Source organism: Rhea pennata, chromosome 8, assembly GCF_028389875.1.
Source record: "Rhea pennata isolate bPtePen1 chromosome 8, bPtePen1.pri, whole genome shotgun sequence".
Taxonomy (NCBI): Eukaryota; Metazoa; Chordata; class Aves; order Rheiformes; family Rheidae; genus Rhea; species Rhea pennata.
Genome location: NC_084670.1, coordinates 11,607,175 through 11,635,117, shown reverse-complemented (window position 1 = coordinate 11,635,117; position 27,943 = coordinate 11,607,175). Strand labels below are relative to the sequence as shown.

The 27,943-nt window shown below is 39.5% G+C and overlaps 1 protein-coding gene across 1 annotated transcript in view; it reads right to left on the bottom strand.

Moving 5' to 3' along the window:
* EIF2B3 (eukaryotic translation initiation factor 2B subunit gamma) overlaps positions 1-27,943 on the bottom strand; it is a 101,069-nt gene that overhangs the window by 23,952 nt on the left and 49,174 nt on the right. The window contains exons 6-10 of the mRNA XM_062581902.1: positions 26,272-26,361; positions 8,070-8,200; positions 7,243-7,436; positions 3,111-3,188; positions 2,205-2,353 (exon numbers count right to left, since the gene is read on the bottom strand). Coding sequence (XP_062437886.1) covers positions 2,205-2,353; positions 3,111-3,188; positions 7,243-7,436; positions 8,070-8,200; positions 26,272-26,361 — 642 coding nt within the window. The remainder of the gene's footprint in view (positions 1-2,204; positions 2,354-3,110; positions 3,189-7,242; positions 7,437-8,069; positions 8,201-26,271; positions 26,362-27,943) is intronic.

Genomic DNA, 27,943 nt, shown 5'->3' with positions numbered 1-27,943 from the left:
CAATTCTAGATTTTTCTAATACAGAATACCTTAGATGGTGTTAAAACCGAATGAACTTTGGGGCATCTGCTATGCAACAGAAAATGAAAAATATCTTTTAAGACACTTTTATTATGCTCATTTTGACTCATATTAGCCAATATTTACTGACTTTCCAACTACAATGCAAGACGTTTTATGAAGTCAGTGATCAGATAATGCCTGAGTCATTTAGAGATGCCTGGGAGAGGAGATGTTTGTAAAGGGGAGCTGTCCATTGTGGATTGTTTAAAACAAAACCACATCAAATTTATCCACCTGTTGAAAACAGATCCATCAAAATGTTTCAAAATTACCAGCATGTTATTAAAAATTCATCAGCTTTAATTAAAGCCACGAAAGAAGCAAAGGCCAAAATACAAAGAAAGTGTTTTCTCTAAATTACAAGCAAGACTTATTTCAATAAAGCTTAGCAGCCAGAACTATTTCCAAATCTCACTACCTGTGTATCTGTGACTTCTCACCCTTCTATTCTTAAAGATTACTATGATGCAATAAGAAATACTTTAGCAGCACAGTATCTGTGCAGTTCTCTGCATTATGAATTATAGCATACTTTGAAACAAAGCTCTGCAGTGTATAGTCTTAATTCTAGTTGAGAAGAAACAACAAATTAGACTCCAGTGCATCAATGTGCAATGGTTATGGAGCAGCTAAGGGTGTGAACTCCTGGGACCGCCAGTTTTTTTCATTCAAAGGTGGGCACATTGCTTTTATTCCGAGGGGGGCCAGGGATGAAATGATTTTTCAGAAATTCAAAAAATGTTACCCAAAATGTTGATTTTTCCCCTCTTAAAAATTAATGTTTATAATGCTCACAGAATTTTGTGGAGTGCTTAAGATAATGACTTTGCACTCTGTTCAGGATTCAGAGGAGAATATTACTACATACCAGTGGAAATAAACACAACCGATTTGGAACTCCTCATAAAAATACCACCTTTTACACATTTAGCCTCCTTTGTGATTTAATGTGTAAGTAGGTTAAGTGGATGAGCTTGTGCATCGTCCTCCCAAGCTTTATTTTAATGGCTACTCACCTCACATGCAAAATCATACCATTATGACCGTAGTATCAATTCATTAATCAAAATGACAGAAAGTCTCATGATCAAACCAGACAGGTTCTGGTACTTCTTAGGATAGCAGTGCCTGTGATATAGTCACATTGGATCCATTTGCAATTGAACTAGAAACTAGCTATTTTCTATACTCAAAGGAATTCTGATTTATGATGTGCTTGAAATTACTGTGGATTTCTATTAAAGACAAACACTTGGCAGTAAGGTACCCTACTTACCTGTAATTTAGTTATGTATCAGTAGTATCCCTCCATAGACCCCACATCCTTTGGGTTTTTTTGTTTTTCAGATATGCAACTTTGAGAGCCAACTTGGCATTTTTAAGAGTTTGGCCTTTTTCCTGAGGCCTTAGGCAAACCTCAAGCCATGAAGGAGCAGGGAATTTATATAGGCCTGCACAAACTCAATCAGCAGTTTCCTTTCCACTGACATCCACAGGAAGCCGGCTTGTACAGAAAGATGGGGGCATGCAGACATCAACAACTACAGATAGGCCACTTTTCCCACATTTGAAAACTGAATGCTCAAGGCTACCTATTTAGTTAGTGTCTTTAATGCATGGGAAAGCTCTACTAGCTGGCAGATTTTCTCTTTGAAAAGTTTATTCTCTTATTCTATTACTCAGCACTTGCAATAGCAAAGTAAAGCTGCAAGATGACTAAAAAGGACCTAAAGAAATGACATTTTAGGTGGAGCTGTAATGTTCAAAAGTGAAAAGAGTATTTCTAGTTGGTAAGTGTACCACTTTAAAATATATTTCTTATCCCAAATAATTTAGGTATACTCATCGATCTAGCCATTAAAATAAAGCTTGGGAGGATGATGCACAAGCTCATCCACTTAACCTACTTAAACATTCTGAAGATTGTATAATCTCTTCTTAAAAGAAGAAATTTATGTTCCTACAGCCTTCTCATAAAATAATTTCACTTACGCATTTGAGAACTGTTTACAGAGAGTTATTTCTGAGTCAGTCCTTAGGATCAACCATTCTACCTTACAGGACAACAATTCCTGACTCAGAATCTATCTAGAAAAAGAAACAACAAACTTAGGGGACTGAGATACAACGAGGTGACATACCCTTCCTCAATTGTGACTGAATTCATGATGATGCAGTTTGTAATCTTAACTTTGTCTTTTATGATGCACGTGTTGCCAATGATGGAGTGTTTAATGGATGTCTTCTCCCCTACTTGTGTGGACGACCCAATGATGCTGTCTGATCCAACCTAGAGAGAAACAGAACGGAAATAGGGGCACAGCACCACACTTAAAAGTTAAATCACCTCCAAATTCACTCCAAGTATCTGGAGCTCTTTGATATGTGTTCTCCACACACGTGCTCCGCACGGATGCACATCTCAAGTATTTATTAACAAATAATCCCTCTACCTTTAGGGATTCTTGGCAGAGGAAACACTTAAAAATTTGGGCCCCATCCCCTACACAGACTGCTGGCCAGCTTTCCCAAGGTCCATTAACTCAGTAAAACTCCATTAGATGGCCGAGCTTTGTAGGCTTTAGGTATTAAGGCGAACAGTGTAAGAATAACTCTACCGGGGCTCACTGGTTTCAATAGAGTTTGCACAGTGAGACGTGTAACAGGGAGGCTTGAAGCTAGGGTTCAACCAAAACACTTTAGCTAAGAATCAGAGCCAAAATACTGACCTCTTCCAAGTTTGGTGCCCTTTGGAAAACAAATTGACTGAACTGACTGATTGGCTATCATAAACAACTGCAATGTCTGACTTGGGGGTAAAGCAGCACTTTTACTAAACATTTTTAAAGACTGAGACCTAAAGGCAGGAAGGAACCCATGCATGAGCCCACGAGGAGACTCTGGGCTGTATCATTCACATTGTCACTCTGTACTTTAGAACTCAGCTTCATTTCTAACAGTGGGACTGAATTCCAGGAAGCAGTTCTTGAAGCAAAGGGTAAGCAGACAATCTTGAAGGAGCAGAGGGAGGGAGAAGGAACACTTACCATGCCTCTGTCAGTGACCTGTGCAGACAAATGAACCAGCGGTTCTTCTGAACCAAGATTAAGCAATAGCTTGGGAACCTGGATGAAGAAAACCACATCACTAGTTAACATAACAGTACTATATATTATCACGTTAAATAAATTGCTCAAGGTAGGCTTTGGTTTTCATAGCACTTATGCATCTACAATAAACAATTTACAGGAAGACACATGTTCCTGCATTTTAAACCTACAACTAGATACGTGTGGTTTATCATCTTCCCATTTTATAAAGGAGGCAGGTATAGTTCCACTGCAGTGCACTGTGTGTCTGCTCTCTCTACTCAGCTTCCCACCTGTGGAGAAGCAGTGGATCAGCAGCAGCAAGCAGGCTGGCTCCAGCAGAACACAGTAACACTCCACACACAATTACACAGGTTTGTCCAGCATCTGCTATTTCCAATGCAACTCAGCATGTTTTGCACCTTTCAGTAATACAAGAGAGACAACCAAGAAGTATGAAATACAAAACAGAGTAAATGGGCATAAAAAGGTGACTACATTCAGCCCCCTAAATATGGTAGCAAGCTGAGGTATAGGCAACAGAAATGTATTTCAGATGTTTAAGGAGAAAGAAACTGAAGCTGATCAAGTGGCTATTCCAGATGGTAGAAAGCTGCAGAAGAAAAGGCTCTTGACAGAGAGAAGGCAGGTGTTAGCTAGGCAGACAAAGCAGAGATGGTAATAGAGAGAGACAAGGCCCATGAGGTAGCCAAGAACAAATCCATGGAGAGTGATTCTGAAACTGGCTCCTGAAAAGAAAGGGGAGCCAGCATAGTAGGAGGATGGGATATCACTCTATCATTCCTCCTTTTCTGGGTGAAAGAACAGCCTGAGGCATTCTGCATCTCCTGGCGTCAGGCTGGGGCCAAGGTCACACACCACAGAAGAGGTGATGACAGCACAGATGAGGGTTTCGGGGCGGTGGGAGCCTCACAGCAACGCACAGACGCTGTGCCGTACAGACTTACTTGCAGCAGTGATGCAATGTCTGATGCATCTCTGTATGACAGAGGTGGCAGCCAAAGAAACAGAAGATACAGAAGGTAGCAAATTAATCCCTAAGTGCTAAAAGGCCTATGTCACAGCAAATAGTAGGCCCGAGTGAGAAGCAGCGCATGTTGGGGCTGCTGTGGAGCTCTGCTCGTGCTGCTGTCCATCTGTCCACCTCTCAGCACGATGATGGTATCAGGAAATGGGGAAGGGGCACTGATTATGTCTCCCTCTTTTCTCTACCAGGCATTTATTTTTACAAAACTGTTAGAAATGTTATATCTTTGAGATCTTTACTGGTCTGTTAAATTTGGCTCAAAGTTGCCAGCAAGATCCAAGTTGCTATGAAGGTGCTGCCATGCAGTATGATTGTGTAAAACCACTTTCTTAGTAAGCTGGGTTAACAAGAGCAGAAGGCTTGTGAGTGAACCTCAAGAAGTAGGTCCCACAGATCTGAATAAGCTGGGACCAGATCAGAAAAAAAAAATATCTCAAGGTCTAAGATTAGGTGCTTGCAGGAAATTGTTTGGTTTCAGCATGCAAGGATGGTTAAAACACAGTTTTTAATATGATAAGATTTTTATAGTTGGTATTTCACTCAGATGAACAAGGAGCAGTCACATCTCCAAGCTTTCATTTCAGGCTGACTGCTGTCCCCAGCAGACATTTCTACACCTATTGTTCTTCACATTTTAGAGATTGTCCTTCCCATTAGACTTGTGTTTTCTTTGGGTTTTTTTTTTTGAACAGAAGAGGAGGTTAGTTCCTTTAGTCCAAGATGCAGGTGCTAAAGAAAAATGGCATATAACCAAAGCTCTATAAACTAAGCCAATTCACCTGGATTATGCTGGCTTGGTGAAGGGACGCTGTCCTCACCTCACACATAGCAGGGCAGCTACAATAGACAGATCCAGTAGACAGATCCCAATGGATTCCTACAGCATAGGCTGGGAATATTCCTATGGTCCAGTTTTGGTCTGTGGGAAGGGGAAGAAACAAGGAAAGGCAAGAAGCCCTCCTTGGTAGAAAGGCGGTGTGATGAAATAAATAAAGGGTTTTACTGGCCAAAGCAAACCCCTTATTAGAATCAGTCGATGGCAGTGCAGCCTGATGGGTGACCCAGGAAAGCTACTATCTCAAGCATTTTGCTCTGAAAAGGAAGGTTAGAGAGGGGGCAGGAGTCAGAGGGAGTGCCTGGGTCAAGGGAAGGTTTAAGATATGTTTGGATTTAATTCATCTTACAAAGAAACTATTTCCTGCTATTGAAGATAACTCCCTCCTGAACCCACCTGCCCACACACAGGCTGCAGACATCCAGAAACCCAGCTGGAAGTGAAATGATAGGAGTAAAGTGTTTCCTCACCAGCAGGGCAATGGGTTAGGATGCCATTCCTTCCCATGGCTACTGGACTGGACTGCTACTGCTCTGGGAGTCTGTCCTCTTGGACAGCAAAGTTATAGATCCCAGCTTTGCAGTCAGGGAATCAGAATCTGGTCTGTGAAGACCAAGATAAGAGCAAACAAGACACCAAAAGTCTTCATTAGAGACCAACAAAACAGGTAAAAGAATGCAGATAAACGTAAATGTGTATTTGTTATCAGGATTAGTAAGAGAATCAAAATACAGTGGCCCTGAGAAAAGAAGCCCTTTCTCACAACCACTCATTAAGTTCTGTTCTACGCTTTACCTCCACATAGTTTCCTTAGAAATTTAGCATTCTGAAAAAGCTAAAAAATCAAGGAAAATCCTCTCCAATGTTGAAGGCCCCAGTGTGATTTCAAAGTACTAATTCTATGTACCACCCAGGAGCAAATACACTTCCTGAAATGACCAAAATGTAGAATATTTAGGTTAAAAAAAAAAACACAAAAAAACCACATGGAGTCTGACTGGCTCAACTCAGTAACTTTTTACTGAAGTGGCTGCTGCCAAGTGTACACACACACTTCCCCTAGCAAGCGGTATTCTCCCTTAACCCTTCGGGCACACTTGTTCCTGATATTCTAGGGCAAATCTTTCTGTCTCTGACAGCAGGGCTGCATCCTTCCCCTCTTATTCATGCCCCTAAGCACAAAGCAAATCACTACTTCTCTGCTTCTACAGGCATCCAGGATAAAGAATTCCAGTGTATGAACTCATTCTGACATGCTGCAGTTCAAATTTGCATAAATTCATCCATTCATTTGAATAAAAAGAAATCCACTCAACCTGAGAGCAGAAGCATGGAAGTGACCACTTCCAGGGCTCCCAGTACAACTGTATCGCTCTCCCAGCCCCACCTCCTGAAACTCTGAGTCTTTCCCTACTGCACTCACTATCAGTCTTTCAGAAGCAGAAGAAACTGTCCACTCCTGACAACACGAAGTTCATCACTTGGACAGTGAAGTGAGAACTCATAAGTGATATCAGCCAGTATAGTAAAAAGAACATATTAAAAGTAAAAACTTCTAATCATCAGCTTATTAACTAGTACAGGATTTCTCTAGACCTCCCCTGTGATCATTTATTTTATGAATGCTCAGTAATGTGAAAGTAAGTGAAAGTTGCAATAGATCAACATCTCACCTCTGTCTTTACCTGGACCGGCTCTGTAATGAAACTTGTTCTTGAAATAATTCTTTCATAATGGTAACCACTAGGCAGTATTAATGTATGGGCAGTTTTAAGCTTTCCTCCAAAACACTAATAATCATCATTAACACTTAGATAAGCATCTGTTAGGAAGAGTCAAGGCAGAACTGATCTTGCCTTTGGGACAGGGAGGACATTGGCTAGATGATATCTTGAAGTTCCTTCCACCCTTATTTTCCAGATTTCGTCGCTCTTTGGCTGCAGGTCTTACTACCCCCAAAAAACAGAAAAACATCTGGGGCGGAGGTTTTCTTGGCTAAATCAAAGGTGTGGAGTAAGTCAGTGACAGAACTGTTTTCTTGTCTTATGTCCCTACTCAGCAACCAGCACAGAGATACACACAGATAATATGGCACCAGTTCAATTTCCATGCACTCCTCAGCTATATCCAGGGAACCACCCCTGGAGACTAAAATGCCCCATAAACTATTGCTGCATTCCCACATGTCAGTTCCGTATTTTTCTCACCTGTCGGTTAGCTTCAATATACAATCCAAGAGTATTCACTCGGAAACACAGTCCCTCTCTCATTATATGGACATAGCAGCGAACTTTTCCTTCATGGAGAGTTTCATTCATATCTCCTCTACGATCGTTCCAACAAGAGTTATCTGGAGCAGGTTTCAGCAAGCTATTATCCTCCTTTATGAAACTATAAATGTCTGCAGAACACACACATGCATGAAGTTAGACAGCATTTAATGAAATACTTTCTGGAGAGGAGTACTATTAAAATATTGTTGGTAAAGGAAAATCTTTGCTCCACATCATCTGAGTGGCTAGATACTTAGCAACCACTAACAGATTTTATCACTTGTAGTGAGTAAGTAAGTGCTTATTTTTATTCTACAGGTGGAAATCAAGGGAATAGGATAGATGCAATGTTTTGCCCAAGGTCACACAAGGAGACTGTGGCAATGTCAAAAATAAAATCCAAGATCTGAGAACTTGTCCAGTTCCTGGTTAAGGCTTAGTCTGGTGCCATACCCAACAGAACTTCCTCCTAAAATTACATTTTCAAAAGTGCATTTATCTACACTGTTTTCTGGAGGAAAAGTACAGACCACTCAGCTGACTTGCTCTTTATTTACACCATAATAAGGGAAAAGACAGAAGAATTATAAAATGCACAATCCTGTTTGAAAAGAAATCTACTAGAAGATTTGCTATCACGGAGATACAAGAGGGGAAAAAAACAGTCTAGTGCTTCAGGCTAATTCTGTACTCTATCTAGCATCTCAACTGTAACATATGGCCTTTAACACTGTCACCAAATCTGTGATACTTGCACTGACCTAGGGATGTTTGGTCTTTTTTCTTTTGGTCCTCTTCTTTGTTGTCTTGTCCCTGCTGCAATGATGTAGAAGAAGAGAACTGTTTCCTAACCAGATGTGGAATCAGTTCACTCCGGAGAGATGTGATCATCCTGGGAAAGGAGATGCACATACGAAGTCCATGAATGTTAAAACTTACATGGTTTCTTTTTTTTTTTTTTGGGGGGGGGGGAGAGGAGCATAAAATTATCAGACATTTTGCATGTTTTTTGTCGACATAAATCAAAATGCTAGTACTCCAAGATATCTGGCAAGAAGACAGCATCCACTAGTCATGTGCTTTCTTAATATATTCAAATATAAAAGAGATTTCCAAATAAGGACAATTCACAACTAATTCTCCTAATTTAACAAAGATGCCCACATTTAATATGGCATCATCCTGAAATTCGTGCTTGTGTGCAAAGGTAATGTAGAAGAGTACCAACACTATAGTGGTAACAACTGAAATTCAGTTACGTGACTTAAAAAATGGCATTGGCTGACAGAAAAAGAGAGACTAAAATGCCCACAGGGGAAAAACCAAAGAAGCTTTTCCATGTGATGTATGTAGGAATTCTTAAGAACATCTGAAATATCTGAACCTTAAATGAAGACAACAAACCGTAGATGATAACGTCCTCATCTGCTGCTCACATGAAATACCAAGAAGTTTTAAGAACCAAGAGTTTCAGAGTCTTTATGTGCCCCAATCCAAATACATCAAAGTCAACAGAAAGATTCTAAAGACTTCAGCTGTACACAATGTGTAACAAGGAGCCTGACCAGTAGATTATCTTCCGTCTTGCACTGATTTATATATTACAATGCATCAAGATAATCCTTCAGACAGACAAATACTAAAGTAAGAAGTCAACTGTACAATGGGATTATAGCCCTGGCATTTTATTTTTAACCATTCGAAGATCATTTTATTTTTCAGTGCAAGGTTTGGAAAAAAATCCCCAAATCAATAGTTGTTGGAGTGCATGACATGCAGTCTTAAAATAGTTTTATGGTTGTTACTTCATTATTTTAATAATTTTCATCTATATACTACATCGGGGATTACTGAGGGTAGCACTTGTAAAAACCACGAGGAAAGCTAACACAGACTTGTCCTGTATAAGGGGAAATGCTAAATTTCTGATGATGGATTGGGAGAACTGAACACTGAGAGCTTTGATAAAGGAACAACAAATGAGAGCCCAAAAAGAAAGAGAAATTACTTAGAATAGAAGATAGTAAAACTAGGACCTAGCTATAGGTTAAATAAAAGAGGAAAGTACTAGAATGACTTTCCTGAAAGTGATTTTGGTCAGCAAAATCTCTAGGAAATCAGAATTCAAACAGCTCCAACTTTAAGAAACACATAGCACAAAACCCTCAGACCTCAGGACCAAAACACTCTGACAACTCGTCTCAGATTCAGATGTGATCACCAGTTCTACCCTAACAAAGAAAATGTTTTTATTTCTTCCTGATAAAGTTCTTCCTCAAGTCTCCACTGTCAGATTGTGCCATATCTTTCGTCCTGCAGTGGGGTCATCTGAACTGCTCCAGATCTGAACTTCTGCCCTTTATAATTTTTTTTAAAGAGAAATAAAAGCTCTAGTCTACAATCTTCCCTTGTTCTTGAAAATAATACTATAATCATCTTCAGTCAGTTGTATTTCAGAAACTAATGAAGCAGAACACTTCATTTTTTTAATCACAAAATCTCTCACTGCTAACCATTTACAGGCACATATGCCACGGCTGACTTGGCCTTGCATTCTGACACACGTGTGGGTGTGCAGATGGGCAGTTTACTAGCTTAAAATGTTTGCCTGCAGCTGTGCCATTCTGCAACGATTTCCTGCTTGGGTTTTATACTCTGTCCAAAACCGACAATCCTGTGTTTCCCTCAGAGGCTGGCCATGGCATTTATAAGATATATTACCTATAAAATACCCAAGTATTTGGCAGTCTTAAATAGTCTGATGCAGAGGACAACACAACACAGTAGGAAATGAAAGCAGTGGAAATGGGGAAAGACAAAGTTTTCCCTGGTTCTCAAAGTTTTACTCTTTCCTGGCCAAATTCTTGAAGCTTTCCTGTAATTCTCTGAAGTGCTAGCCACATTCCTTCGGCGAAGGTGGAGCAAATCTCTAGGTCATCTATAAGATGTGGCTCAGAAATACACCCTTCTTACTGAAAAAGAAAAAAATAGTAAGGTTCACCCTTGCTTGCTGTTTAAGCAGGATTTATGTGACTATATGGAAAATACTACAAAATTTGCAGTGAGGCACTCGGTAACAAAAATTTGGGAATTCGTTGTGACAGATCTTGCAAATATGGATAGATAGAGTGACAGCATGAGAACATTATCTAAGTGAGCATCAATAACAGGGGAAAATAAACATCTGGCTGAGGCTAGAAAAGGAATTAGAGATAAAGGAGAGTTAGCACTGAAGAGTTTTCATCAAGAGAAAAAAAATTAGCAAGAGTTTGGAAGAACCAGCTATCCTGTAACCTAGATTCACGAAAAAACAAACAGAAAAGGCTTCTGTTCCAGTGTATTAAAAAAATTCTTTTAATAAAATCCTGAGCTATACATGCCTATATTAAGGAGAAATAAGTATAAGACTATACTCTGAAGAAGGCATTCTTTTTTATTCTCTTCAGGTTTAAAAACTCGGTATCACCCTAGTGTCTAAGCATCTTTTCTTTAGAACAAAGTGAGAATGAAATACTCACTGAGATCAACCTAAGGAAAAAAAACAACTATATCCAGGAGAAAGAAGTAGGAGTGGGTAGAAGGAGAGGAGGTTATACAAACTTTTGGCAGAAATCCAGTTCTAAGCCAAATCTGAGTAACCATGGTCTGACACCTCACAAGAAAATCTAGAGGGTAGAGAGGATAAAAATGAACCTGCTTTTGAGAAACATTTGCCAAAATGAACATGCTTTCATAAATTCCAACCAAAGTGAGAAGCCTTTTTCACTTTTTCATGATCTTTCATTCCCTAAGTTTTTTTTTTTTTTTTTTTTTTTTTTTTTAAGTTATATGTCTGTTTTCACCTCAGCAGAAAGTAGTGGGTTTTCAACTAAATTGCCAAAGATTTGAGAGTACTGTTAAATTATTGCTTGTAACGGAAGCGAACAAAATCCTGGAACACCCATGTGGCTTCAGTCCCTTGAAAACAATGGGCAATAGCAACAATTTTGAACTTTGATAAAATCTTAAGGATAAAAAAAGAAATATTTTCTGAGATGTAATGTTCTACTCAAATAGTTGGTCATGACAAAGGGGAAACAGGCAAGTATAGCACAGGAAGACAGGGCATATGCAAAGCAAACAAAGAAGAGAGGGCAGCTGAAATTCATAGTGCATAGTGCAAAAAACAGCTAGAGATTCAAGTGAAGATGAAATTTTTAAAAACAAAGGGACTCCCAGGATTTCTATGTTAAAAGTAGCTATAGCTCAGAATACACATCAGTCATGTTCAGCTAGGCTGCACTGACGTTTTAATTCTCCTCAGATTTAGGCATTATAAATCTAAGATACTCATAGTTAGTTTTATTTAAATCCTAAATCTTAAGGTATGTAAATGTATAGTGGGCAAACAACTGCAGCTTTACCAAGTCACCATCAGGGAAAAATCAGTGACATCGTTTTAGAATTATTTTATCCCTGGTCCTTATGTACCACAGTGTCTTCCCAGTAATCCTGTAATTTTTGCATGAGAGAAAGGACAGAGTTAAGATTTGTGCTAAAATAAAAATTTTCACTTGTGGAGAACCTCAGGTGAAAATACCCTAGGATCTTTAAATATCAAATTTAAACACAGCTACATCAAAATTTTCAGTGAGTTTGAACCATAAATATAATTAAGTAATATAGCAGAATTAAGTCTATTCGGATATTTGAAGTTTGTATCCATGTAATATTATATTATATTAAATTACATTATGTATACACATTAATTATGGCCTACAGAGGGCTAACTTTTACTTGTTGCTGAAATGCAACTGCCTCTGGAATGAAAGCAAGCTTACCAAAACTTGATCTAGTAAGAAATGAAGAACAATAGAGCCAACTGAGGCACAAGGCGAATTTGGGGAAAAAACAGACGATCACCTACATTTGAAAAAAATGTATTATTATGTTTCAACAGGCTATGTGATTTCTTCTCTTACATGCACATACTACTGGAAACTGTCTTTCAGATGACTCAGAAAACGGTTCTGACCAATGATGTTAAAAAAAAAAATCTCATCAAGTATTTTGTGACAACAGAAGAGTCTATTTAAGTTTAGGTAATCCTGCAAAAATCTAGGTGCTAGAAGGTGCTGTTTGGTTTAAGCCACAGTAGGAATGGTAGCATCCTCAGCTTTTATTTCCTGCAGCTATTTTTCACTAGCCTCAGAAGCTGAACACAACTGTCAGTTCCATTTACCGGTTGTCATTCATTTTAATTTTCCATGTTTAACGTTAAACACCATAAAATAGTATTAATGAGTATTAGCATTTTAATATCTTCCCTTTTTTTATTAATCTGTGATGAAGCGTGAAATCTACCCTTGTCGTCAGCATCCACCTGTGAAATCTGTCACTGTTCTCCACGGCTTAGTTACAGTGGGTCTCCCTTGCTATCACTATTAGCACAGTCAGCTATTTCCACAGGTACAGACAGCGTTCTGATCCCCAACTACAAACTGGCAGATTAGAGCGAAGTCTAATGGTAGCTCTTGTATGATTATGTAGGCATAGGGTAGGCTGGCCTGTGATCTTAGCTCCATGGCCTTCAATAGAGATTCTTCAGATCACATCAAAAGGAGAACATGATCCAGTATTTCAGACTGGTGCTCATAATTAATGTTAGAAATGTATACATAAATAAAACTAAACAAATCCCAAGGCACTTATAGCTTTAGCCAAAAAGAAGCTGCATGTTTATGCAGAACAATAAAGATGTAAGAAAAAGGGAGGGAGAAAGAAAAAAAGAGAGGGTATGTTGGAAGAAAGAGAAAAGTTAATTCTGAACCCTGTAGGTACATAGTTCATGGTTCTCATCGCTTAAAGGATAAAGCCAAATAACATTTAAAAATTCCATGTAAGCTGGGAGCTCTCTTATTGAATCTCAACGTTATTTTCTCCTGATCCTTTGATGGAGATTAAAAATTTCCATGTGAATACAAAGAAAGAAACAACAGTTACTCTGAGATTTTTTTTCCCGAGCGTTTAATGCTCCAAACTAGAGCAGCCAGCCACCATTCCCATCTCCTCCCCCCCCTCCTTAAAGAAAAAAGAAAAAAGTCAACTCACTTTGAAGAAAAGACAAAACAGGGTCAGGGCAAGGGGGATTAGGGAAATGATATTTATATCATGGACCAAATTAAAATGTCAATGCAAGAGGCAGGCAAACAGCTCTTGCCACATATATACACCAGGCATGTTTCCTCAAGGAAACAGGAAAGAGATTTGAAAAGAGTTAATGCAGTCCTGAGTTAATACCACCTGCCTCAGACTCAACACCACTTAAAAGACAGTGTTTGGGTCCATTTCCCACAATGTGGTTTTAACAAGCACAATGGAAAAAGCAATTACAGGCCTTTTCCCCCTTTTCTCACTGATTCACTGCTAAAAACGCTGGAATTTCTGAGACACGCTAAGAATGTGGAAAAAGCAGACAAGGACTACATAGAAAACAAAAAAAGTATCAAAAATAAATTTGTAGGGTGTGCAACATCCCTCCAAAAGACAAATTTTGTTCTCTTATCTTTCAGTAATCTTTTTCATCTTTGTTCTGGGTACCAAAGACTAATTTTACTAAAAGAACTCCAAAGTAACCAGGCAAACCAATAAACTACCAGGCAGTTACTTGTGCCTAGTAACCCACAATAACCCACAAAACCAATCAGGGCTTCAAATAAGACATTATTTCTATCTCCATTCTATTTGTCCAGTTCTGTTCTCAAAATTTCTATCACAGAAAGCCTAAATCTGTTTCCCATCCTCCTCTCCCCAATTTCATAGTAACAAACATATTTGTCACTGTTGTTTATTATTTCTGGAGCTAAAAGCCTACAGACAACACAAAGAAACTTTCAGAAATGTTCTGCTAAAAGGTAATTCCACATGACTGCATTTCTGCTCCATTTGTCTTTCCATACTATTTTCTAAGCAAGACCTTCAAATCTGACAGCAACCTACTCCCATATTCCTAACAGTGTGTGTGACAACATTTCAAAAGCCATTGCCTAACCGCACAGCTTTGCTTTGCACACTCAAGTTTATGAATGACTTCCTAAAACTGAAGAATCGCCTTTGAAATCCCTGCACTTTGGACAATGGAGGCAAATCAGAGGAAGACATACAAGTGACAGTCACGGACACTGTAAATCAGAGAAGATCCAGATCAAAATATGGAAGAGATGGGCTGGATGCAAACCACATAAAAACCTCTTCCAAGTTTTGAGTCTGGATGCATTTAAAGGAGTAGGGATCTAGCTTCTACTTCTGCCAACAAACCTTTGGGAAACAAGACAGCTTTCTCAAAATTGACCACAGAAATTAAAACTCCCCAACGGCACACTCAAATCCTTTGAAAGTGTGCATGCACCCAGGTCAGGTCATCTAAGTAACCTTAACTCTGCCCACTCACAAGACAGCCTGGAACACGAGGCAGCTCCAGACTAATATATCTTTTGCATGGGAACGCCAGCAGGTTTAGACATTTTTAGAACTTCTCTCTGACCGCAGTCTCTGCGGCTGTGGAGGCCACCCAGGGTGTTTGGCAGGCCGTACGAGCTGCTGAGGAATGGATCTCATTCATTCCATACAGCATCCCATTCTTCTAGGACAGGCGCACCTGCACCAAATGTGATTCCCTGCCAGAACTCATCTTTCCCTATTCTCTCCCCACCTCCGCCTTTGCTGTCGTCTGTATCTGAGCTCTTAGCTCTTTTCTAAGTGCCTTTTGAATTAGGCTCCTTTTCTGAAGACTGCACTGAACAGAGGCATTCTGATAATATGCCTAAACAAACATATATACATTATGCACTTGTCGGGTTGATGTGTGCCTGTAAAACTGATATGCTATGTAAACTTAAGGTGCATGAATATACATTTAGATATATGTTTACATTAAAACACTTGTACATACAATGTGTAAATGTCAAAAGTTTAGACATGTCTGTAGCATTAAGTTGCTATTCATACATACACGCTTTCACGATACAGATCTGGTTCATGTTCCTCAAACAAAGCTTGAACTGCTCAGTAACCTCCAAGAACTAAGAAAGCTTCCTAAGGAGTCATGGAGCTTGCCTGCAAGAGAAGACTTCTCACAAAACAGTAGAGCTTATAGATACGGAACCATCTGAGACACCTCCCACAATGTTTAACATGAATATATACTGGGAAGGAAACTTCTTGGAACTGCCATATGACAGGCAGTATCACCTATACCTTGTGATAAACTGACCCACACCCAATGGTGCGTTATTAAGCTTTTGCTTAAAGGAATCTTCTAAATTGTTTAAATATACCTGTAGTAATTTGACACTATTTGTTCCTCTATCAATAAGGACCTCTAGCTTAATTAATTCTATTTCCTCCCCTGCTTTCCCCCATGGTCTATTTACAGGGATTTCTTCATTCTATGTTGTTAGGCTAGATAGAACAAGCTCTTCCAGCCTGCTCCACTGAGGCTGTATTAAAAGCACTGTAGATGTTTGCATTACTTCTTAGCTCTTTTCCTTTATACAGATACCGTGTCTGCTGTTCTGCAATCAAATGGGACCATTCTCAGTTGGATCATCTTAATAAACATGCACTCATTCTTTCAATAGTGTAGGAGATAAGCTAGAAGCTCTGATGCTCAATTCTTTCACTCCTTCCTCCACCTGGATAGTTACCATTTCTACAGTCTTCTCCCCATCAATCATTCTACCTTTACTCCCAACTTCAGTATTGGTCATTAATACTTTCCACATCCTCCATTCAGTACATTTCTTTTGTACCCTTTACCGTGGCTTTTGCAATGTGTTCTACACTCCTTTGATAAAGACTCAACTTTATTTTATTTTTCATCTTTTTTAAAAAAAAAAAAAATCAGTTAACCACTTTATTCCTTCTTCAAGAACTTCTATAAACAGGAAGTTAAAAACTTAAAGCTCCCATCGTGATAATTCAATGCAATAATGAAGTCTGCAGTAGTGTTATAGACATCTTTATTCTTGTTTCAGTGGAAAGGGCTAAGAAACAACGCAACTTGACATTGCACTAAAACTTCCAATACAAAAACTATGAAAAGTAGAATGGTAGGGAAACAATTACTATTTTATCTTTTTCCTAAGATATCAAGTATTGAGTGAAAGGAGATGTGCACCATTTCAGAATGATCAGTCAGTGACTGAGGTGGTATGGAAGAAAAGAGATCTAGAAGCTAATCTGGAAAGGAGAAGAAATACAAACATTATCTTAAAATTCTTAATGGTTGCAAAATCTCAGGGAGAAATCCAGATCACTTCAGCAGAAAAGAAAAATAGGGAGAAAATATATTTCCTACCATAAGAGAAATACACCACAGTATCACATATAAGGACTGTTTCCTCATATCTACCAGGGTAAGATAATCACTCCATCACAAGTATAATTTTACACATAGGGAGCGCTGCATGGAAGTGAAGGTATTGCAATGATGGAAGAATGCTTGGGATAATACTATCTAAGAGGCAATGGCTTAAAACAAACAAACAAAAAACCAAGCACATAGATAGGTGGAAGAACCATCATTGGTTCAAAAATCCATGTCTCCTATGAAGACAAAAGTCACCTTGACTGGAGGCTACCCTAGAAAACTACAATTGCATGAAACTGAAAAGGTAGTTAACAATTTTGAATGTTTATTGTGAGATCACAGCCAGCCCAACTAAGGTCATCAAGAGGCCCAGGAGCACATGATGCAAGAGGACAAGCTGAGGGAGCTGGGTTTGTCCAGCCTAGAGAAGACAAGGGTACAGCGGGATCTGATAACAGTTTTCCACCACCTCAAGGGAAGCCATATAGAAGACAGCCAGACTTTTCTCAGAGGTGCAGAGCAAAAGGGCAACAGACAACGAACACAAGCTGCAACAAGAAAATTCCTGTTGTGACAAAGAAAACAACTTTTTACAGTGACAATTGCAACCCTAGCACAAGGCCCAGAGAGTCTCCAGTCCTTAGAGACAGTCTCGATCCTTGGAGATTTTCAAAACTCAACTTGGGGAAAAAAAAAAACAAAAAACAAAAAACTGCACAACTTGACAGTTAGCCTTACTTTGAGCAGAGATTTAGACAGAAGACTGCCAGATATCCCTCCCAAACAACGCATTGACACGTGGGTGGCTATTTTCACCTTCCTTCATATATTCACTTTTCAAAGGGAACCCAAAGGATCATTATCAGATATTGCAGGTCACTGCCAAAGGACAAGTGAACAAATTTTAAGATTACCTTCACGAGAATTTGCATTACGGTCAGTACGCATGCATGGAATACTGTGCTACTTGTGAACAAGCACGCTTAAGCATCTCAGGCTCATAGCCAATACGGCCTATCATGGTCTCGCATAGAAAGATTTGCAATTATTTATAAAGCTAAATCAGCTCATTTTAGCACATCCAAAGATACAACTGCTCCAGGTAAACCCACTAACAGAGAAAGGAACTGTATTTAATAAAGAAATGATTTGCTGAAAACCATAATTTGTTTAAATCTAGTTTGGATCACTGGATTTTAAGGTCTCAGGAGTGAGCTGGATTGGTACCATGGAAAGATGATGAAGGTAATGATCCTCTGGGGGAGGAGGACATCAACAAGTTTCAAGTCTTGGCATTTCTTGCACGGAGCAGAGAAAGCTCAAACAGCTGGATATGTTTGGCGAGGAAAGGAAACGGGAAAGATAAATTGCCATTTCACATTCTAACAGATTAAATGCACTAAGGAGTAGCTGGCTTTTTTTCTTTTCCTTGTTTGGAGAGCTACAATTTATTTGCTCTGTCTTCACACAGTATACTTCCTGCAGGAGCTATTTGTTTATTTACCCATTTTAATCACAAGGAAAGTATTCATTAAAAAAAAATCTCTCTTTACAGCAAAGGAGAAACCTTCCAGCCACACGGCTGACACATGTTAACTCACAGGTATTCACAGAGCAGGTTCTGTTTTAAGCCATCTTTCAGGCAGCCATACAAAGACCACCAAGCTGGGTGTTCAGCTCTGCCAGACCTCCCCCAGCCAGCAGCCTTTGCCAGGAAACACAGGTGACAGCCTGAATGATAAAAAGGCATTTAGAGGGGAAAAAGAAAAAAAATGCACTGGTTTAGTCTGGGCAGCACCTTAATATAAACCTGCAGGGGCCTTTGTGTACAGCATAGCACACAGTCATCCAAGCAGGAGCTTCACAGCGAGTCACTCATACCTCCAATTTTCAAAGATCCCTGCCTTCCTCACCCTGCCCCTGTCATTTTTCAGAGAAAAGACGGGTGTCTCCATGTCAGCTCTTCTTAGGGCCACAGATTTCAGAGCACAAAGCACTGAGACAGCTCAGTCTCCCCTTGTTCTGCCCTTCTAGTGGTGGCCCATCTGAGGCTTTTTGGATACGATGGAGGGAGCTGAGAAGGCAGATGCTTGCTCTGAGATTGCAGCTGAAGCAGTTTGGAAAGGCAGAGCTCTATGATCTCATACGGCTTGTTCCAATTTATTTCAGCAGTTCAAAACACAATGTTTAACTTTGCACACAAATCACGCTGACTTTGGGTATAAAATTTGCTGCAAATCTGCTCAGTTCAGAGAAGGAGTTTCTCTGCTGGCGAATTCTGGCAGGCAGGCCCCCAGTGCTGAATAAACTGGAGTGGAGCGGATCTCTGTTTCCTCAGCCCTAGCTCAGCCTCCTGTGACTGCACCCTGGGGGAGGAAGGCTCCACAGGGAGAGTTATTTCCCAGGTGGCAAGCGAGCACTGGGAATGCTTAGTCAGACCTTTCAAAGCGACCACACTGCTGCTGTTTATCATTCTTGCCTTTCACGATGGTTCTAATTTGCCCTTCTAGTATCACAAATCACTCTTTCTGGCCACAAAACAGAGCTGCCCAAATCCCAGGTGACTATACACTGGAAACGGTGGCATTTCCTCATCCAACGATTCAAAAGCACTAGATTCAGACCAAAACAGTGATTTAAAAAATGTGTTAACAATTAAAATGCAAAGATTTTACCTTGCAAATACTACTCTTGTATACAACAGCGAAATCGTAACATCTGAACAAATACACAATGCATCTGCTCTCAGAAAAAAATCAGATGAAGCGCTTTCAGAAATGGTGCAGTTAGGGTGCCTATAGATAAATTGCCCAGCATTTCCTATTATAAGGCTCTGTTTTCATCTGTTCATAAGCTTTGCCAAAGTTTAACTCTTTTGGCTGAAATTAACCATGCCAGGTGTTTGCCTCAAGCTGATTTTTTTTGGATAGCTTCATCAAAATGCCTCAGTTATTTCCAAGAACAAAATTACAGAAAAATACTTTGCTTTGTCCATGTTAAAAATATTTCAACTGCTCTGCTGAAAAGTTCTTGCACTTCCATGTTTGCAATTTGGCACAAGGTCATCTTTTCATCAGGGCATTAAATTTGTAAACTCATAAAAAGTACCCCTACTACATCAAACTAAGTCTGAAAAACTTCTGTTTGCATATGCCTAAAAGACTTGTTTGTTTTGCAGCTAAATTTTTGAGTCCTTCTATGCTGGGCATACTCCATTCTCTCTTTCTTCCAGCAAGGTAATTGGACTGCTTACGCACAGCTCCTCAGAGTAACAGAGTACACTCCAGGCCAAGGTTACAGAGACTAAGCAGGATTTTCTTTGAAGTTTAGAGCATCACATCACCTTCTGTCAGCTGACCCAAAAGGTGATAAATCTACGCTGATAACAGCTACTCCATTAGCTGGAATCACAGTGGCTTGTGTGAGAAACTTAGGTTTCAGCCTCACTGATTAATGCAAAGAATGTCACATATATATATGTGCAGTTTTAAATGAACATCAGGATAACAATTCAGGTGCTCAAATTAAGAAAAGCTAGAATTATGTTGCCTATACAATCTTAATTAAGGCATCCTTCTGTGAACGCACTACAATACAATCCTTAAAAACATCTTCACCTATTTTCTCCCCTTCCTGATCTCTTCTTCACCCAATGCAAAGATGGACTATGCCCTGGGGACGAATCGGGGTTGTGTAATGAGGCAGAAGAATGCCTGCCTCATTTGTGAGAACACGTGTGTTAAATGTACAAGGCAAAGGGGCTACGAGAGGAGAAAAGAGCTGTTGATATTTAAGGCAAATAAACGATGCCCAAAGAACTGGATTCCTCCCCCTGCTTCTCTCAAAGGAGCTTGTAGATGCTGCTGAACGTAGAATATAAATGTAACTTCTGCAGATTGCCACTGATTGCACGGTTTTTATTTGATTAGTGTCACTTTAGAACAACCACCGTCAGTGAAAAAATTCTTTCAATATTGAGAGCTTTGTATCATAGTAAAGACTGAAAAATGAAGTACCTAAAACAAAGAAACTCCAAATAAACTGTTGGGCTGTGCCTTAGTTTCCCCCTTTAAAATTGGGTAAAAGCACTATTTCACTCATAGTGGTGCGGCAAAGATCAATTAATGAAATGTATGTGTAGCATTACAGTATCATAGCGATGAGCATCAAGAATCCCTAAGGAAAGTAATTATTTTATCTTCAGGTGAGCAACAAGTAAGCCTGGCGGCCTTAATATGAACCAATCTGGACCACAGAAATTAAGTATTAAACAGCATCCCCTTCACTGAGGAACTCGTGCACCAAGTGAGGCAATGATCACACAGGAAAAACAGTACAGAATCGTGTAACTGGAAGCTGTACCATAACGCGCGGCGCACACAGCAGCAAAACGTTGCGCAGGAAGCCGCAATTGTTCCACTTCCTAACTGCTGAGTATTTAACTTTGCTAATTTAGTATTTTTAAATGTAGCTTTGTGCATCCAACCTGCAACTAAGGTTTCACTAACACATCAATGATGAGCTGTACAGTTAGGAAAAATACCTTTTTTGGGAAAAAAAAAATCTGCACTGATGAAATTTGGCAGAAGTGATTTTAGGAGGGAACTTTTAAGTGGGACCATACACTTTGAGTTAAGCAGGCTAAATATATATTACAAATGCATATCACATACATATGTTTATGAATATAGAGAGATTACATAGAGACCCACCACAACCACCTTTAGAAAAGGAACCACTGCAACAGAGTGTAAATTTTCAGAGCAAGTTTGGATTTTCAGTGTTAAGACTTTACAGGGGGAGGAGTTCTTTTATATTTCTCCTTCTCCCTACACTAAATCAAGTATCTTTTATTTCACCAGGCTAGAGCTTAATCTTTCTGGAAAAACAGAATACAAACTACTACGTGTTTTCACTTTATCACGTTTTTTTTCTGCTAGTAGTGTTGCTGGGATTGTTAGCAAGCAGCCTGTGAGCACATACAAAGCACAGGCCCAGATCCTGCCCTCCACTGCAGATGAAGTTCACAAGGGAGAAGGGAATAAGGACTCTCTTCTTCCATCTGCCGTGAATGCAGCAATAAGGCAGGATTCCAACCTAACGCTCAGGAGAGTGCCAAAAAAGGGACTGGCTACCGTGCTGGCTGCCACCCCAGGGCCCCGGGGGTGTGAGGCCCGCCAGCTGTGGGGTGGAGCCGTGCCCCCAGCCAGCTACAGCCTCTGCTTCTGTCTACAGCCTGCTGGCTTGGCCCGCGTAAAGATTTTTTCAAGAAAAGCAATATTGTGCTGTTCATCATGTAGTGCAGGTGTTCACCTTCAACTATCCCTGCCCTGCGCTGCCAGAGCAGCTCCTGCATCTAACACATGGCCTGTACTTGTCTGTCTTTCCCCACTCTGCAAAGTGTAGCACCTACCACTGCGTGCAAGGATCTCAGGTTAGCATTATTCTGAGAAAGGAAATGTTTAGGAAAGAAAAGCTCTTGCCTGACTACAAGAATAGATTTTTAACTAACCCACCTCATACCAGCTCCGCATGAAGACGTGATACAATCTGGCAGACTCACCATGACAGCCAAATCAAGACCAATCTCAGTAACACAAACCTCACTGATGCAGAAAGGAACTTGGGAAAGAACCAAAGGTCTTTGCAGAGAAAATCTCTGTGGACAGTTATAATCAGCAGAATATTGAGTCCAAACAAGCTGTTCCTTGTTTACATTTAGGTCAAAGTCTACGTTAAGGAGGGATAAATTTGGTTGGTAATAGGGTATGGTCCCGTGGCCTCTCATTAATCTAGTGGGAACAGTTCCAGAAGCCGTCAGTGCCAGGTATTCACCGCCGCCCCGGCGAGGATGGTGCCTGTGAGCTCCGAGTACTCCCGCTCACCCCGGGGCAAAGACGGACACTGCCCGTGAAGGCAGTTTAACCTGAGCAGCCCGACTGCGCCCCGAAGCCGCTTAGCGAATACTGAGATAATCACTCCATCCCGCTGAGGCAGGGGTGCGGAGAGAAGGGAAGGGGTAAATTCCTGCTGAAGGGAATAACAAATAGCTGGGGGCAATCATTTTTTTCAGCTGTTCCCAAAGTCAGTTTGAAACCACATGCCTTTCACTATGGGAGAGTCAGGCATGACAGCACTGTCGTATGCTTGAGGACTGATTTCACAAAGATTTAGCACTCAACTAGTAGATGAGAGATAAATGGAGATGGAGATTTAACTGCCATAATGCCCCCTCCCCCCCGTAGAAAAGGAAAGAGCAAGCAGTTTCATTCCTTGAAAAACGAAATACCCCAAGTTTAAACAATGTTAAGGATATGATATTTTTGATTTTTGTCTGGACATGCATTTTTTCAGGGGGGGTTGATACACAGACCATTTCTTTCGACTTTAATTCAAACACACTACAGATCTCTACTTTTTAAAACTCAAGAACTTGTTTGGTTTGCTACAGTGCAATAAAACTTCAGGCAGGAGAACCTATTATTCAGTCTCATTAAAACAGTTCATAAACTACACTAAAATATTATGAACTATGTTATGGACTACTGAATAATATTTTGACCTCTCCTAACATCCTCTGTAGTAGAAACTCAGTGTTACTTTACAAATATTGTTTATTCTCCAAATAAACCCACCCAGAGGAGGATAGAAGCGCATAAAAAAAAAATTAAGAGGTTTGTCCTGTATCACAGAGCAAGTCTGCGACAAGAGTTGATAATGAAACCTTCATATCATGACACCACTCTGGACCTTAACCATTGGTTGAGTCTTTTTCTAGAGATGTCCTATTACAAAGCTGTTGTCCCAAATCCTAGAGGAAAACACATTCACTTGACAAAATGTTAAATAGTTAAACTTCTATTTTTTTTTTCACTTTCACATTAGTCACTTGTGAATTTGGACTTCACATACAGCTCATACATGGATTTAATCAAAGTGGAGAAATGCAATTTATTCATACAGGTACATATACAAACTATATTCATGGGGAGAGAGCTTGCTCTTGCCTCTTAACCATAGCTTTAGAGCTACGCTAAGGATTACACTGGGTATCTCATCTTGAGCAACATATCCTAGGTACATCATCACATTAGTTTTCATGTAATTCTTTGACCTGGAAGTAACCACAATTTTCTTCTATAAAATAGTGAGTTAAAGCTAGTTGTAGTGTCTGATATTTTTACTGCTGGGCAACATTTTTCTGCTCTCGTACATCAAAATAAAATTTGAAAAAATGTAAATGCTTCACTGAGCTACAAACAATGAAAAAAAGGTGTTCTGCCTGCCATCAAACCCACTGTTAAAATATTAACACAATGTAAATATTGTAATATTGAGGAAGTACACTGTGTCAGTACTTCCTGGCATCGTACAAGAGCTTCACTGTTCACTTCAATCCCTGCTGTTAGTTTTAAACACACACAATTTAAACAAGGCATCTGAGCTTCTCCAGTCCTGGTGCGGGATTGCAGAGAGGCAAAAATCTTACTAACGGTTCTCTCTGGACTAAAAAACAAAAGTATTACAAAAAATCCTTAAACCCAAACAATTATGTAGATCTCAGTACTTTTGAGTAAAAATATTCCACAGGGTCTTTCAAAAGCCTTGGTATATTGCTGCCAAACATGGAAAGATCTTTGACTATGCTCCGTCCTCCCCTTCCTCAGAGAAGAAAAACAAGCTGTGAATGCCCACCAATGCCAGAAGCCTGAAAGCCCACGTTATTCATCATGGCAAAAGTCCCATTCCCCAGATTTGCCAGAAAGCACATTGCTTGCAATTGACTCTTTCAATTGACTGAATAATAAGCATGTATGTAATAAAGAATGAAGCAGCTACCTGCCACTAGTAATCCAAATGTTGCTATCAGGTTATAGAAATGCTGTCTAGCTGCTACAATAATGTATTTGTAATGGAAGTACCACGGAAATTAAGAACAGTTCCACTAAAATAGTGAAGATAGAGAATGATCTCTATAGAAAAGAAAAAGTCCTGGTCATACTTGCAAACAGTCAGACTTTAGAAAGAGCCTTGGGAACAACTCTAGAAGTATAAAGCAGAATTTCCCTCTGCTGGCCTTGGTTAATGTAAGATAAAATCCTGCTACTGACAAAGCCAAAGATCTCACCAGTTTCAATAGAAATAACACAAAGCCTTGAAATCTGAAATTACCACTACTTATGCTTAGAAGCTTGTGTCATGCAATGTGACATGTCTAACAAAGACTGTCCTTGTCCCACAGACCTAATGATCTAGATTCAAGACAGCATGAAATACCGGGGAAAGAGAAGTGAATGTGTGAAATGTCTAATATTTCAAAAACATCTAATCCCAGCAAAACTAGATGGTTGGGATGTCAAGAAATGAGTTCTACAGGTTGTATTATGACAAAAGAAAGGAGTAAACACTACTTCACACTACCATATGATCTTTAAGGACTCCAAATTGCCACTGACTTTCTACTGAATAATAGACCTGTTCCATATTTAAATTACCTGTTGCTCCTGGAGCTTTCTCACCTTTCAAACATGCTCCTATATACAAATAGGAACTAACACTAAAATGACTTGTATAATGCCTCCACATGCCAGTCACGGCAATGGATAAGCTTTACTCTTACGCATGGTAAGAAATTGTCCTGGGGGTTAACACCAATTTTCCACTTAACTCACAGCATCTTATCTTGGAAACCAGCCTTCAATCACGTATCCAGCTGAAGACTTGCATCACCAGCATTGCATACGATCAAGACTACCAGAAATTCCTTTTTTCCTCCCTCAGTGTTTTCTTACATGTCATTTATCTGCTAAGGAAAAGCACTATGAACACAACACTTAGCCAACTCCTTTATCTTTCGTCTTACTTAAAACGGGAGAAATGCTCTTGAAAACTCAGAGAGTATTCAGTATGTACAGTGGGCAGGACACAGCTACAAAAAGTCTAAGAACTAGAAGTCATTTCAAAACTGAACTACATACTGTGAGGGGGTTGTTCATTTGTTTGTTTTTTAAAGACAAACAAGGTTTTTTTCTGTCTGTTTCATGAAATATTATAGCTAAGATCCTTCTCCGCTTCCATAAATGGATGTTTTTCTTACTCTCAGTGGGTGGTCTCAGAGTTTTTAGAGAGGAACACCACAAGCTAAAAACATAGGATGCTGCAGAGATAGCCCACCTGCAGTGGTGGTGGGTGTGAATGGGGAGAGAAAAGGTGATTTCAAAGGCCAAAACAGACTGTGGTAGGGGAAATCAAAGGTCAGAAATGTATTCACAGCTCTAACAATGGGGGAGCCCTGGCAAAATGAGCAGCCAAGAAGGACAGATACATTAGGAAAACAAGGGATGCAGAAAAGCAAAAATTTTAGCTTTCATTTTTGCTGTTACTAGATTTTCAAAAAAGCTGTTATTAGATTTTAAAAAAAATCTGAATAAGAAACTCAGACGTAATATTTCACATTCTTTTCAGTGTAGTTAGTGTTTTAAAAACTGTTTTCTTTTACATTTATATTTTATGCCAGCTGATTTAATGAAACAAATTTTCCTTTAAAAGCTAGGGTATGAACCATATGTGAGCATGCATACCTGCTGCTACTCATGTTTCGCCAGGTGTCTTACCTGTTTTCTACAAGGAAGTCTACCACATATTTCTTCAGACAGTAGAGGTGAGCATCCATTAGCCCTGTTCTGATGTGAATTCTAGGGTGCCTGGAAAAGAGAGAGAAAAAAAAAAGAAGTCATAATAGAATTTTGAATGACCATTTAAAAAAGTTTGACTTTACAATCAAGTCAATGGATGGTGAAAAGTTTACAAAGACAGATCTATTCCTGTCCATCTACCGCTGGATTAACAGAGCGGAGAACGGTGCAGGCTGCCATTATTGGACTGTGTCTATAAACTTACACCTGCTGGCCCTGGGTTGATTTGTTGCAAAAGAAAATACCTCCTCCAAGGAGTCATTACTCCTGCTACATCTTCTTATTTTTGTAAGTGGAAATTGCACATTGCTGGGCAGCAAGCCAAAGTAATGGCCCCAGAGTGCTAAAAGTTACAGCGGGTAATGTCAGGGTACAATAATTCAAAGCTTCTGGCTAAGTGCCTGCCTGAATATGCAAGGCTGTGCACGTTCCACTAGCAAACACAACCCTACCGTATTTTTTCCAACACTTCCTGGAGGATGATAGGGATTGGAAATGGCATCTGCTCCCCTTTTTCTATACTACACATTGGAAACAACTGCTGCCACAGCTCAGTTACACAGCTTTTGCCTAGTCAGTCTACTAAGTTGGGCATGGTCTGTTAAACTCTGCTCTCATCATTAGCCAAACAGCCTTCAAATAAGGAAGTCTCACCTACCACATCAGTGGCACGTTAGTGTTTCAGAAACTCAGAAGTTTCTAATAGCTTCAACTATCTGTTAAGAACAAAGCTCTAAAGCAGAAAGACTCATTTTACTTCCTTTTGTACATTCTCTACTCTTGGGATGTAGTGGAAAACCTATATGCAATCAATCTCAAAAGAAGCCTGATATTTTTTGCCAATACCGTTTTCCCTTCCACACACCTGTAAGCTTGTTTTAGAGTGTACTGGATGTCTGAACACCCTCCACTATTTCTCAGCATGGAAAAGCTACAGAAGTATTTAGCTTGTAGAGCTAAAAAAAACCAAAAACAAACAAACAAACAAACAAACAAACAAAAACAACACTGGAACGTTTGAGATGCCTATAATTAAACTTGTGATCTCCAGGGAAGGTTATAAGGAGGAAAAAAAAAAAGAAAAGAAAAATCAATTCACACCTGAAGCTGCCTATATTTTTAGTTTTTTACTTTGATGCTTGGACTTCCTAATAAAGTTTGAACCAGCTATATTATCAGTATATTCCTTCCAATCTTTGTTCTCTTACTCAGGATGCGATAAAGTCAGATGTTTGTGATCAAGATCACTTTCATTTACTTTTACTTCCATTATTTTGTTAGCTCAGTAGAAGGAGCACTCACAACGTCTGGAGCTAATACGTATATCTAGTAACCAATATTAGCATGCTGGAATATTTATCAACATCAAAGCTACGGAGAATATCGGCTCTAGCAAGCCATTTTTCAGTGTATTTCTCTTGATTACTAAACTGAACTACCGAAGTATTTAAGTGGTAAAATTTTATAATTTAGATGGCATTTCTTAAGCAGGTCATTCAATTCAAGCTAGGCATACTATTAACTACAGGAAGAATCTCCTCAAGTCCCACTTGCAAAGGAAAGTTCTTATCATAATAGTGTAACACTTGCA